This window comes from Phalacrocorax carbo, chromosome 8 (genome assembly GCF_963921805.1).
Source record: "Phalacrocorax carbo chromosome 8, bPhaCar2.1, whole genome shotgun sequence".
NCBI classification, from domain to species: domain Eukaryota; kingdom Metazoa; phylum Chordata; class Aves; order Suliformes; family Phalacrocoracidae; genus Phalacrocorax; species Phalacrocorax carbo.
In genome coordinates, this window is record NC_087520.1 from 31,219,864 (window position 1) to 31,233,625 (window position 13,762).

General features: G+C 40.0%; 1 protein-coding gene across 12 annotated transcripts in view; it reads right to left on the reverse strand.

Annotated features, from left to right (window-relative positions):
• The window catches only part of PHKB (phosphorylase kinase regulatory subunit beta), a 93,275-nt gene that overhangs the window by 11,479 nt on the left and 68,034 nt on the right, over nucleotides 1-13,762 (reverse strand). For 7 of the 12 annotated variants that reach the window (XM_064459452.1, XM_064459449.1, XM_064459457.1 and 4 more), the window contains 6 exons: nucleotides 11,049-11,110; nucleotides 10,797-10,977; nucleotides 7,623-7,704; nucleotides 4,994-5,051; nucleotides 3,201-3,291; nucleotides 1,688-1,890 (listed from right to left, as the gene is read on the reverse strand). In XM_064459452.1, coding sequence (XP_064315522.1) covers nucleotides 1,688-1,890; nucleotides 3,201-3,291; nucleotides 4,994-5,051; nucleotides 7,623-7,704; nucleotides 10,797-10,977; nucleotides 11,049-11,110 — 677 coding nt within the window. Of the gene's footprint in view, nucleotides 1-1,687; nucleotides 1,891-3,200; nucleotides 3,292-4,112; nucleotides 4,204-4,993; nucleotides 5,052-7,622; nucleotides 7,705-10,796; nucleotides 10,978-11,048; nucleotides 11,111-13,762 lie in introns of all 12 variants that reach the window. The other 5 variants (XM_064459453.1, XM_064459458.1, XM_064459451.1 and 2 more) reach the window with 3 other exon arrangements.

A 13,762-nucleotide genomic window follows, 5' to 3' on the forward strand; every position in this document is an offset into this window, starting at 1 on the left:
AGAACAAAAACACCATTTTAGCAACCCTATAGGACAAATCAGGTTTTTCTTTACCATTGCAGTGAAGTGTTTTTGTGTAAAGAACTGATCTTGAACAATGGCTGTGTTACGCGAGATATCCAGATTCACTGAGTATCAATCAGCAGTATACTTGGTGCTTCAAAATATTTTAGGAAAAGCTGTAATGGCAAGTACATTTGAATTGCAGAAGGCTTTTATTACCTGAAGCCCCCATTACAGACAACACTAAAAGAGCAACAGCTATATTCTTAGGCAGATTATTGTGCTGAAAGTCTGAACAGAAATAGTTTAAGTACCTTGAAAACACTGTTTCCAAGGGGTTTGTTGCTCACCATTGCCAGACTTTCAAGACTGATTCAGACAAGGCTGTATTATGAGCTCAGCACTTATCAGAAAACAGAGAATGCAACTAGAGGTGTATGTTGACTTGGAGAATAATTGAGAGGTTTTATAAGGGAATCCATTTCCATGCTGCAGCCTTCCTCAATTATGGCATTTATGAAGTCTCTACCCTTTACCCATATGCCTAAACCTACAAGATATAGGTGACTGCTCATGTGAACAAAGAGCTTTCAAAGGCCTCATGGAAGAGCCTTAATCCTAGACTGCACTTTTCCCTTCTTCTTCCTCAAGTCCTTAAAGTCTGACTGAAAGCTCTTACTGTCCTCTCTACCTCTTGATTCTCCCCTCACTGCCAGTACAGTACATTACGGCCATGGCCCTCTAACCTGCCTGACAGGTGGGCAGGCAGCAGCACACCCTGTGTGAACCTACGTTACCTATGGGGCACTGAAAAGGAAGAACTAGCATTTGGTTGGCTATGATCCATAATGCTTCTAGGCGCTATGCTCACCTCACATGCTTACCAGTAATGAAATTCATGCTAGTTACCAGACATAAGCATGCGCAGCACACTTGGTAGCTAGTATGTGATAAAAAGATTTCTGTAGAGATTGCCTTGCTGCCCCTGCACCAAGAGAAAACTGTGAGCAGACTTTGTATCCACTCTGCAACTGGGAAAGTCTGGGTGGCACCCAGCATACTGTATGTCTGCTGCCAGGTAAGAAACTGTCCCAGGAGCACGCTTTATTATTTCAGGTATGGATATGAGGCCAGTTGCAATCTAAACTGGAACACCTTCAACTCACTGCATTGCTGGTGGAGACTCACTTTGTCTCTGCCCGAGCTACACACAGGCTGGTTCGCCAGCTGGGCACTGCCTCCTTGGCCCCTGGGGGAGCCAGGCAGAACATTCTGCCTGTTGGCTGCTGGCAGGACATGGGGGCCTGGGGGCAGCACACTTGCCTCTGCTTACTGGCTGTACAGAATGTATATAGCCCCACTAAACTGCTTTTGGTTTTAAGGCCCTAACATGATAAGGATCAAGCTTTGAAAAAGCCTGTAGTTTGCTGTATTAGCTGTAGGGTGGCTTCAAAAGGACTGCCCCTCCTCCACACTGCTGACTGGCAAATTTGAGATTAGTTGTGTACCTGGTTTTGGCACACTAATTTAAAGCAGGCTTCCTAGGAATGCAAAAATGGAAGTTACAAGTTTTTCTGCATCATCTTATATAAACCGTTTTTGCAAGGTGGCAACAATGTCTGTTGGAGTATGTATGTTCCCCTGCAATACTAGTAGTAACAACAACAGATGATACTTTACTGACCCAATCCGTATCTTCAGCATGCCACTGAAAAGTTCAGGTGAATTTGAGATGATCCAGCCAATATGTATGACAAGTTCCTGCTGAACTACAGCTTCTCTTTCATCTTGTAAATGACATTTTTCATAGATTATGTTCTTAATCACTCCTGGGGATAAGGGATTAGAAATAACTTCTTCCTCTTGGCCAAAAGCTCCAAGCGTCACCTATAGTATATTGAAAACAATTCAGAAGATATGGGTGGGAATAAAAGCACCATAGAAGCAATTCAGAAATGAAGCTTCATGAACTCTGCTTTTATTGTTAAAATTTCACAGTACAAAAATAATTTTGTCAATGACTGATGCTTGTCAATACTGTTAGTTGGATGCTATTAAACAAAATTCACTAAAGACCATAGTAAATAAAGAATATATTTTTTCCAGATGAAAATAAAAGCATTAGACCACTGCTTTGGTTTCAAAACTGGCTATATAATTATGGCTGTACACTAGATTTAGATAGTCTTTCCTTTCTGAATTACAGCTGTGGAGCTCACTTAAAATTCAGAAGTAAATTTGCAGCTTTGTCTTCTTATTTGTAATAGCATCCTAAAAGTTACAGCCCTCTTTTTAAGACAACAGATTGCTGGTACTGGATTGTTTAAGCACAGAAAAGGAATTTTGTGAAAATTCTGATTTGCCTTTATTTTACATCATTAAAACACAAGCAACACTAATTTTTCTCCTATAGTAAAGATCATTATTACAAAGGGATGAATGAAGGCAAATTAGATTAAAAAGTAGAGAATAAACAGCTATAAATCATGCTGCATGCGGATTCCTCTATAGCTATGTAGCACCACAAGCACATACCCAGACCTCAGTCTGGAGTAAGACAAAGACGAATCTGTCATAATAGCATTACATATAGGTAACTGTACACATATACGTATTTTAATTTAAAAATGCATAATATTCAATTACTGTCATTTGGAGACAGCTCTTCATGAACTTAATTAAAATTATTGTGCTGGGAGACAGAAAAAAAATTCCTTAGGAAAGGGAGAAACACTGATGATGAAACTTTGTTTGGAACAGAAAACTAAAATCCTGAAAGACTTTTTGCTCTTCAACTGCCACTCATCTGCTGTCTAAGGCGCACTTACAGAGAGAGCAGCTACATCTTCATTAAGTCTTAAAAAGAAGCTTTATTACTTGACTCTATCTACTTTTGTAAACTAAGAGCGCATATTTATAAAATCTAAATAAATCATGCCTCTTCCCTCCTTATCTAGACACTGAACTATAGTTTCAGTATTATTCTGTTATTAAATAAAAGTAAACTTATTAGCCCCTACTATATGCAGGTATTCAATATATCTTTATTTCCTCTAGATTTTTCTTCTTCAGTAGCAATTGTTTAAGCCATTGGGTACTTTTAAGAGAAGCATCAGAGGCCTTCCAAATTAAAAAACCCATTTATTTAGGTTCTCTGTTATCATTCCTTAATACACTTCTGAGGAGTAAAGACTTACCTGCTTGCCCTGAACTAAAACATTAGTAATAGATGGTGCAAGGCTGTCCACTAGTTTACCTAAAAGACTTGCTGCGAAGCGCACAACAGACCTGAGGGCAGAAAACAGAGCAATCCCACTACATATCAAAAGCTAGTTTTATGAATTCATAGATAAGTTTGAAGCCTGCCACAGCAGAGAACTCAACACTAACTCAGTAAATACATATATTTTGTATAAAGCAGAATTTGGATCAGATTTTATGTCATCTTCTATGGAATTTCATTTTTTGTCTAGATATAAGTTAATGGATCAAAAATAAATTTAGTTAGAACTCATTAAACTACAACCTCCGTAAAAAGCTTGTCGTTCTTTTCTCAGCATCATCTTGAAAACAGGTAAGAGATGCCAGCTTCTCTTTTGTGACATTTTCACCATTTTGCAAGGTAGACTTGGTAATTTTTTAAGGAAGCATTAGATTTTGCAAGCGTTAGATTTTTTGTTTTGTGTCCATGTCAAGGTAATATTTTGCATATGTAGCATAAAAAGAAAAGACTTGTGTAAACTGCTAGGTTAAAACTAGCTGTACATTTTTTCATATATCCAGTTGATAGCTAAAGATATAAATACTTCTAATAATGATTTCCTGACAAAATACACACCTAATAGCCCCCATATTTGAGCTTTTCCAGCAAAGGCCTGTAGGCTGCTAAGAATCATTTATCCACAGAGATAATGAATGAGTTGTAATATTCAACAGTGTTAGTAAAACATTGAAAGAGTTGATGTTGATTCCTCTGAAAACTGCTATATACTTCTTAAGATCAAGAGCAAAGCACTTCAAAAATGTATTAGCTGATACTACCAAAATGCAAATAGGCAAAGAAATCCAAAATCTCACGGAGGTCTGTTTCAGACCTCTGGGCACGTTACCTGTTTCCCATGTACCAGTAAAGTAGTAATATGTGGGGCTATAGAAGAAGAAAATTTCTGTGCAAATGCGGCACTGTAGCGCAACACCAGCCTATATGTATGTCACAAGGCAATCATGGAAAAGAAATGAAAAATAGTTTACATATTTTGTTTCTAAAAATACTTTTGATTTTTATTCTTTACAAAAAAATACCACCAAGGTATTTTGGTTCTACCTTATTATTGGCAGAGGCTAAAATGAAAAATGAAACACAGTTTTTATATTTACAGACTCATTTGCTAGGAATAGTTAAGTGAAAGAACAGAATTCAGGACAGGCTCAACTCATTTCTTCAATAAAAAGAAATTAATTTTCTACTGAGCTTCAGGGCAAAGAAATTAATAAACAATATGTAAATACCAAGCTACTTGCTGAAACTTTTTAAAGTTATTGTGACAAAGTCAGGCTCAAAGCAAATTATTTCGGGGCAATAAATAAACTGTGTAAGTGTACCAACTTAATTGATTTATATTTGATAACCAGCCTTGCTACAGAAAGCTAGTGATAATATTTTATCATGCACTGTAAGAAATAATGAGAAAAGAATACTAATATTCTTATTCGACTTCAACAAGAACTATACATGAGCAATAGCACTCATGGCAAAACTAGCTTGTTCCTCTTCTATATTTTGAAAGATAACAGTAAGAAAATACTTCTTAATTTTTTTTTAAGTGTTATAGACCAGATCTTCAGCTGCAATGAACCAATACAATTTCAGCAGTAAAGCTGTCAGTTTCCTTTTCCCCTTTAAGTGCATAAGGATCCAGATTTACTCTCTGTAAACACATTGGAAAAAAATTGATGTAAAACAAAAGGAACACGACATATTTATACAAACCAGAGCTTTTTGCTGCCAGCTTGTCTATAGAGTCTTTCAATGTGCTCAGCAACAGTACCTGAAATGCATTAAAAAAAAAGCCACATACAGAACACAAACAAAAAAGATGCACAGGTTTTCATTTAATAGTAATAAGGTAAATTTGATGAGATCAGTTAATTGTGAATCAGCTTTAGTAAAGCACTTACCTATTGTGCTCAACATCTAAAATTTAGATGTAATCAAGTCCCCTATCATCCAGCTGTATGTTGTTATGCAAGAAGCCAAACCAGATTTCAGTTAAATTTGCTGCACATGCTATAAAAACACTTATGATAGCACTTTTTGTTGCAATATATTGGGGAAGATTAATCTACGTTCAGATTTGGCCTATAAAGGTACATCGCCATCATAAGTTACATCCTTAAACTGCAGGTTATGTTTTGGATACAGGATGTTGATACTCTTGCTGTCTTGCCTCTTTGTTGAGCTAAATCCTTCAGGAAGCAACAGGGAAGTCTTGTGCTTACAGTGTAGTTCACTGAAGCAATGTTAGGTTTGGACAAAGTTTGTAATAGCGGATATCCAAGACACAAGTTGTTTTCAGCTTTGTGTATGAATAATAGATCACCTGGTTAATCATGTGGGACATGAGACTTTCATTTTACAGGAAGCTGGGAGAGTGTGAAAGGAGGATCTTTCGCTGCTTTGCGGCTCTGCCCTGAATAACCACAAGAAGGTGCCCACAAAGCTGCTTAAGTGACTGTGTCATCAGGTGCATTACAGCACTACTCTAGTGAAGTTAATTGTCACCGTTGCAAAGTACAACGGGGATACCAGACAGATAGATAAGGCATTATATTACTGATTTACTACTCTCCCTCTCCTAGCTGGTTTTCTGTGTGCCAACACTGAAAAGAACATTTTGTGAAGTGTTATGTTTTAAACTAGCATCATGCAGTACAAACACGACCTAAAAAAGAGAGGGCAGGAATAGGAAGAGCAGTGCTTCCCAGTAGTCCAGGATTCAGAGAAGGCATGAAGTACATTAATTACATTAATCAGAACAATAGATGATACCATTCTTTTGTCAATCCATAGTTGACCATGGTGCAATAACTTGTTATACTGACAGCTCTTCAACTGTGCAGGGGATCATTATGTTAATGGTAAAAATGGTGACAAACATTCCATTATTCAGACTTCCTTTAGCTTCCAGATTTTAAATTCTCAGATCGAATGGCAGTGTTTTTCATGCCAGGCACTTATTGGTAAACAGTAAGTTCATCTGTAACAACAACAGTAGTGCAAGTTGCCTGACAAAATCAGAGTCTGTGCCTGTCAGCTGGAACACCCAAGGTTCTTCAGCTTGTATGTTTAGATTTGTGTTTTATTGACTGTGTGATTACTTAATGCCAATCTCAGTAATCTTCAGTCATAGGAGGATGGGAACTTTTCGTCAGTGACTCAGACTGTTTAATGCAAGGGACATACTAAAAAGGGTATAATCATCTACTGTTTCATATGGGACGGCACAAAAAGCTCTGAACAGTCGGAGGCACAACAGTACTTCTTTGACCTAGTCAAACCTTCCTTCAAGAGACATTTTAGGTTCATCATCATGATCTGATGGTCAGAGTGGCTATATGGGCTGCTTACAGAGGTTAGGAAGTCTGCCTCAAGTTGTTTCCAGAGCAAAGAAGGACACAACCTACAAAGGACTAAAGAAAGCTACTGAGGCTCTCAAAGCCCAACACCAGTACAGGTTAACAGTGGCAAAAAAGCCCGCTTCAGAGGTGACATATATCTAGTGTTCAGATTCCAACCATGACTTTGGATTCACATTGTATTTTGTCAATGCACTGTGTATCAGCCAATTAATTTTATTCTGCTTTACATTATTTTCTATGATATTTTTAATATAGCAATATAGATATAATGTATATTTATGTCATAATGACAAGTCTTCATTACAAGAACCAGCTGTCCTATACCAAAATTATGAGCAGGGCTCTATAACATGAGGGGGTAAGTTACACTGCTTGATGAATAACTGAGAGAATATTATTTGCTCTTAACCCTCCTCTTTTTCTGAGGAGTATTCCTATACACAAAGGCAGCTAATAAGCAGTCTTTGGAAAAAAACCACCAAACCTTGCACCACAAAAGCCACAAGCCTTAGCAGCCTCTTCTGAATTCTTTTACGTGAATTTAAGTGCTGTGCTCTGATACAAAGCCATAATACATGATTAGTGTAAGATTCACCGATATATTTAATTAGTCTGATTACATAAAATAAAATTCAGTTTAAGGCTTCACACATTTCAGACTAAATTTTACAGACATACAAACTTGTCTTTAGTTTCAGTTTTCTGCACAAGGTCAAATCTCCTATTCTATAGCTATGTATTCAGAATTACAACCAGATAGAGCACCTGCCCACAAGCACTCTGAAAGGGTTCATATATTTAGCAGCTCATTCTCCACCATGCTATAACTTCGCATGTCATTTAATGCAGAAATTACTTTAAATGGTAATGAAAACACTACACAACTGCTTACATGCATGGCCATCATTCATGTTCATTACAACTATACATACAACTGCTTCCAGAAATACTCAGAAGAGTCAAATGAAGGAAGCTCCTACCTTCCTTGGTGATAAAATTCGGTCCTTCCCTTTTAAGCAAGATACTCGCGAGTAATGCTTGACTTGCTAGGCAATTGCAGTCCTTAAAAAAAGAGCAACAAAATAACCACAAATAGCCTTCAGATTTTCAGTGAAGCAAAACCAGAAAAGCTATTCAAAATTTCAACTGTAATCAAATGGCCTTTTTTTTTTAAATTGAAAGTCTCCAGGTTTCCTTTTTAAGGTAACTTATTTCATACCCTGTGTATCCTGTAGCCTTGTCACTGCTGCTTGCAGAGGCTTCTCCATGGTTCACACTAAGTTCTAATAATTTGGCCTCAGAAACGGTTCCTGATTTTTCTGTGCTTGGATCCTGTCATTTACAGCAGAAGCACCTATGACATAGGGAACCAAGCAGGCTACTTTGTGTTTTCCTACTGAACACTGGATCTATAAACAGTCACTGGTAGTTTTCTTCTACTGTTTCCTGATACAAATGATAGACGTGCCAACCAGCAAGGAGGTGCTGCTGGACTTGCTATTCACAAACTGATAAAGCCTGCTTTGTAATATCTCAGCTAGTGATAGCCTTGGCTGCAGTGACCACAATATTGTGGAGTTCGGGATCCTGCTGAGTGTGCTGAAGGTCAGCTCTAAGACAAGGGTTCTGGGTTTTAGAAGAGCAAACTTCAGTGCACTCAGGGCTCAACTGGGAGGGATTCAATGGGAGGCTTCCATGGAATACAAAGGAGCTAGTGAGAGCTGGGAATTCTTCAAGAACTCTCTACTGGAAGCACAAAACCAGTTTATCCCCTACAAAGGAAAAGGAAGTAAGTGGAGCAAGAGGCCCCCGTGGCTCAACCATGACCTCCTGGGTCTACTCAAATCCAAAAGGGAAGCACACCAAAAATGGAGAAGTGGAGGATTGTCCACCAAGAACTACAAGGGCATAGCCAGAGAGTGCTGAGACACAGTCAGAAAAGCCAAAGCCCAATTTGAATTGAAACTGGCTGTAGACATAAAAAATAACAAGAAAGAGTTCTTCAGACATGTCAACCACAAGCAGAAAAAGAAGGAAAACATAGGCCTACTGTTAAATGGAAAAGGAGAGTCAATCACCAATGATGCTGAAAAGGCAGAGGTCCTCAACACCTTCTTCACCTCTGTCTTTACAAACACTGTTGGGTCCCAGGCTTTGGGAATGAAATTGCTGATTGATCCAAACACCGACCCACCATCAGTGAAGGAAGAGTTAGTACATGAATTACTACAGGAGCTTGACCCCTACAAATCAATGGGCCCTGATGCCATCCACCCAACGGTGTTGAGAGATGGCAGACATCACTGCATAATCTTTGAGAAGTCATGGAGAACGGGGGATGTCCCAGAGGACTGGAGGAAGGCATATGTTACCCCTATCTACAAGAAGGGCCTGAGGGAGGATGCGGGTAACTATAGGCCCATCAGCCTTACTTCAGTCCCTGGGAACGAATCCTCCTGAGGGCCACCACAAGTCAAACGAAGCACATGATTGGGAAAAGCCAACATGGCTTCACTAAAGGCTGATCGTGCTTGACAAACCTGGTGGCCTTCTATGACAAAGTGACTTGCCTGGTTGACATGGGGCGGGCAGTGGACATTGCCTACCTGGACTTCTCCAAGGCCTTTGGCATGGTCCCCCACAGTCTCCTCCTGGAGAAATTGATGTGTTATGGCCTAGGCAAGTGGTCTGTGCAGTGGGTGGGGCACTGGCTGACAGGCCGCACGCAAAGGGTGGTGATAAATAGCTCCTCTTCCAAGTGGCAACCTGTCACAAGTGGAGTCCCCCAGGTATCAATATTGGGCCCAATGTTATTCAACATCTTTATAAGTGATCTGGATAATGGCATCAAGTGTAGCCTGATGAAGTTTGCTGATGACACCAAGTTGAGTGGGGAAGTAGACACTCCAGAAGGGAGAGCTGCTCTGCAGGAAGAACTGGATAGGCTGGAGGAGTGGGCCAGCAAGAACCTTATGTAAGATCATGCACCTGGGAAAACACAATCTGGGAGTGCAGTACAGACTGGGATCCACCTGGCTGGAGAGCAGCTCTGTGGAAAGGGACCTGGGGGTCCTGGTGGACAGGAAGCTCAACATGAGCAAACAGTGTGCTGCTGCGGCCAAGCAGGCCAACAGGACGCTGGGTTGCATCAAAAAGGGCATCGCCAGCAGAGAGAAAGAAGTCATTATCCCACTCTACTCAGTGCTTGTCAGGCCACACCTGGAGCACTGTGTACAGTTCTGGTCCCCGCTATACAAAAAGGATGTGGACAGGCTGGAAGGGGTCCAGAGAAGGGCCACCAAGATGATCAGAGGACTGGGAAGCCTGCCACATGGGGATAGGCTGGGAGAACTGGGTTTGTTCAGCCTTGAGAAAAGGAGGCTCAGAGGGGATCTCATCACCATGTACCAGTACTTAAGGGGTAGCTACAAAGAAGATGGAGACTCCCTTTTTACGAAGAGTCACATGAAGAGGACAAGGGGGAATGGACACAAGTTCCTCTTGGGGAGATTCCAATTGGACACCAGAGGGAAATTTTTCACAGTGAGGACAGTCACCATTGGAATAATCTCCCCAGGCAAGTGGTTGACTCGGCCACGTTGGACACCTTCAAGAGTCGTCTGAACAGGGTGCTGGGCCATCTTGTGTAGCCTGTGCTCTTCCTAGAAAGGTTGGACTAGATGATCCCTGAGGTCCCTTCCAACCTGTGATTCTGTGATTCTAGATACAGGAAAAACGCCAGATTGGAACTTTCCCTTGGTAGAATTTACCACTGAATACCAGCTGTTGAAGTCTTCTGAATTTTAGTCTAACAATAAAATACCTATTCATGAGATATATGACAAATGGATCTCCTTTTAGACAGTCATTTCATACCAGAAGATGATTTGGGTAGCTGGGAGAAGTGGAAGCCATCAGTTACAGCATGAAGGGCCAGAAAGCTCTGTGATGCTAAGATACAGGACTGTCGAGAGGAAGGTTCCCAAGCGTGAAGAGGAACATCAGACATTTTATGTTACTAGCTATATTATTAGCACTGAACTATGACACTAATTGTGTTGATCTAAGTAGGTTGCTGTTAAAAAGAATACCAGCACATAATTTCTCATTTCATGAGAATGAAGTTACACTCTATTTTTATCTAGTTTTCTTACATTAAGTTTCTGCAGGATCTCATACGTTGACTTGTTCTTCCAGTCATTAATATTTACATCAGGTTGCTGCTCAAGTTCAGAAGCATTTGGAGTACTAGACTGTCTCTTGACTTTTGAATGTTTTGGAAGATCCAACTCCTCCAAACTCTTAAATACAGGAGCCCTGAAAAATAATATATTTCTTTTCTTCATAGTTCAGAAAATATTTTAATTATCAAATACTTCATCAGTCTTATTTACACATAGCCTTACTCTTCTGTGTCAGCGATTCTTAGGAAGTCAAGTTGTTCAACAACTGCTCCAGATATTAATGTCTGAAATGACAAATTGAAAACAAATTAAAAATATGCAGAGATAGATGTAACTACATAGTTGTATTTTGATCTCAATATGTTGCTGGTGGTTTCCATTAAGAGAGTAACTTTTATCTACAGTTCCAAATATCTTCACACTTTCAGAATATTTTTCCCCTTTGTTAAGATCCCGCTTAAGGCAGCAGAAGTCTCTCAGGGATGCTGTCTCTTTTTTGCTGGCGTTCTGCTGTTCTTTTGCCTGCAGTATACAGCTTAATCGAGCCATGTCCAGCCCCCCTCCCCAAAATAGGTCTGATGAAAACACATGAATCGGGATGGGCATTCCTCAGAGTCGTGCATGATACCCATGTTCTGGATCAAAATGCTTGTTGTTTCAGGGATCGCTGAAGGATGGGTAGTTTTCCTGTCAGTCTCAGTGATGTTACAGGAAAAGGCAACATAATAGTGTTTCCCACTCTGTAGTCATTCCTTAATCCAAGCATTCCTGCCTTATGTTTGCACATCAAATGCAGCTTACAAATACTCAGAGTATTATGTACCTGAAATTCAATGTTGCCTTTATCTGATGTAGTTATTACAATTTAGTCACTCCAAGTTTATGGGTTCCCTATTTATGTACTCCAGAGGAAACATATTGTACTACAGCATTTGAAGACTGCTTTTTAAGACTGGTTGTTTTATGGTTTTCATTAGCTAAATAAAATTGAGTGCGTAATGCGAACTTTTAAATTCCGTTTTGACTGTACACAAGCTGCAGTAAAATATTGCTCCATTACACTGTGGGATGAATGAATATTAAAAAATTTGCTTAGCTTTTATTGCTAGTGTCATTCATTCTTTGACTTGCATATCTGCTTGAATACATGACAATAAAGGAAACAGTGAAGATGAAAATCAGAAAAAGGCTACAAGGCTTCTATGCAGATATTTAAAAATGAAATTACATTTTATATATTTTAAAAGAAAAAAGAGCATTCACCCAATTATGAGACATAACATTCTATCTCTAGGCACATTTACACATATGTATCTAAATGACGCAGCTGAATACAATTCACAAAGATTCAATACATTACCTTGGAATAGATTAATTATTTAAGAAAACACCACGAATTAGACACATCCCTTGTTCTTGTCCCAAATCCTCCCCCATGATGAAACAAGGCTGTTTCCAATATGTGCCAACCATGTAGTAAGACAAAGATTATAGTTGAACTGATGGAGAAAGCACACCGTATTACACCAGTAAACGTGCTCATCACCAACAGCTGCCATTCATTTATAAAAAGGGTAAAAGAAAGATATAAGGGCTTTGGAAAGTTACAAAAGAGAAAGGGACATTAAGAATAACTAAGAGATGCAAGACAATTTCCATTTAACCCAAACCCATTTTTATATCCTTAGCTTACTGCCATAGCAGGAATAAAATCTTAATAACTAATATGCTGCAGCATAATTAAACATGTTGTACTGACATATGGGTAAGTTAGCACAGTGTATTTATGGATGTGTTAAGAATTTCTCACTGACAAAAGTAGAAGGCATTCTTGTGGTGTTTTTTTACAAGATATTTCATTCAAGCTACAGGGATCAAGTATGTAACAGTACTTCATGAAGCTGTATTATAGTCCTGTTTAGCCAGCAACTCAGCCCCTCCCAGCCACTCCCTCACTCCCCCTCCGGCAGGATGGGGGTGCGAATCAGAAGGGTAAAGCTCATAGGTTGAGATAAGAACAGTGTAATAATTAAAATAAAACAACAGCAGCAACAATAATGCAATGGAAAGGAAAACACTGAGAGAGGTGAAACCCAGGGGGTGGGGGGGAATTAACCACCAAAACAGCCCACATGTAACACAGCCACCCACTGACTCAACCACCCCCATGTGCCAACTGCCCTCGTTAATATACTGGTCATGGAGTCACATGGTATGGAATGAACATCCCTTTGGCCAGTTGGGGTCAGCTGTCTTGGCTGTGGCCCCACCCCTCCCAGCCTCTTGCCCATGTGGCAGAGCATTGGAAGCTGGAAAGGACCCTGATTACTACAGGCCCTACTTAGACACTGAGCCGCTACTTAACAGCCACTACAGCATCAATGTGCCATTGACACTTCACCAGCTACAGTGAGGAGAACTAACTCTATTGCAGCCAAAACCAGCACATGCTCTCTCAGTGGTGGATCCATTGGAAGTGATTATTTCTGCACATGCTTCGACCCACTCCATCGATCTACAAAAGTTACCAGCTCTTCACCTCTGTGATATTGTTATTAACTACCTATGGTTTCGCTTTGCTTTCACATCTGATCATTCTGTAGTTTAGTGTTGGAGCATGGTTAGACACAAATTCATCAGCAGAACTGGAGCAAGGGCAATGACCAATGACAAACCTGGGAGGGCAGAACTCGCCCGTGCCGGACCTGTCATCAGTAATTCCAAAAACTGCAGCCTTGATCTGGCAGCAGAAGGCAGCCCGAGCCTGGCTAACAGCAGACCTCCCTCTCCTCTGGCACTCCTGCTTGTGTGGTTTCTCTGCTGGCTCCAGTGGGTGCTGGTTCACAGGGAAAGGGAACATGGCTACTGCTTAGCAGAGGCCAGGCATTAGGTTGCTTAACCACATCATAACTATTTGCGATGGTAAATCATGACTG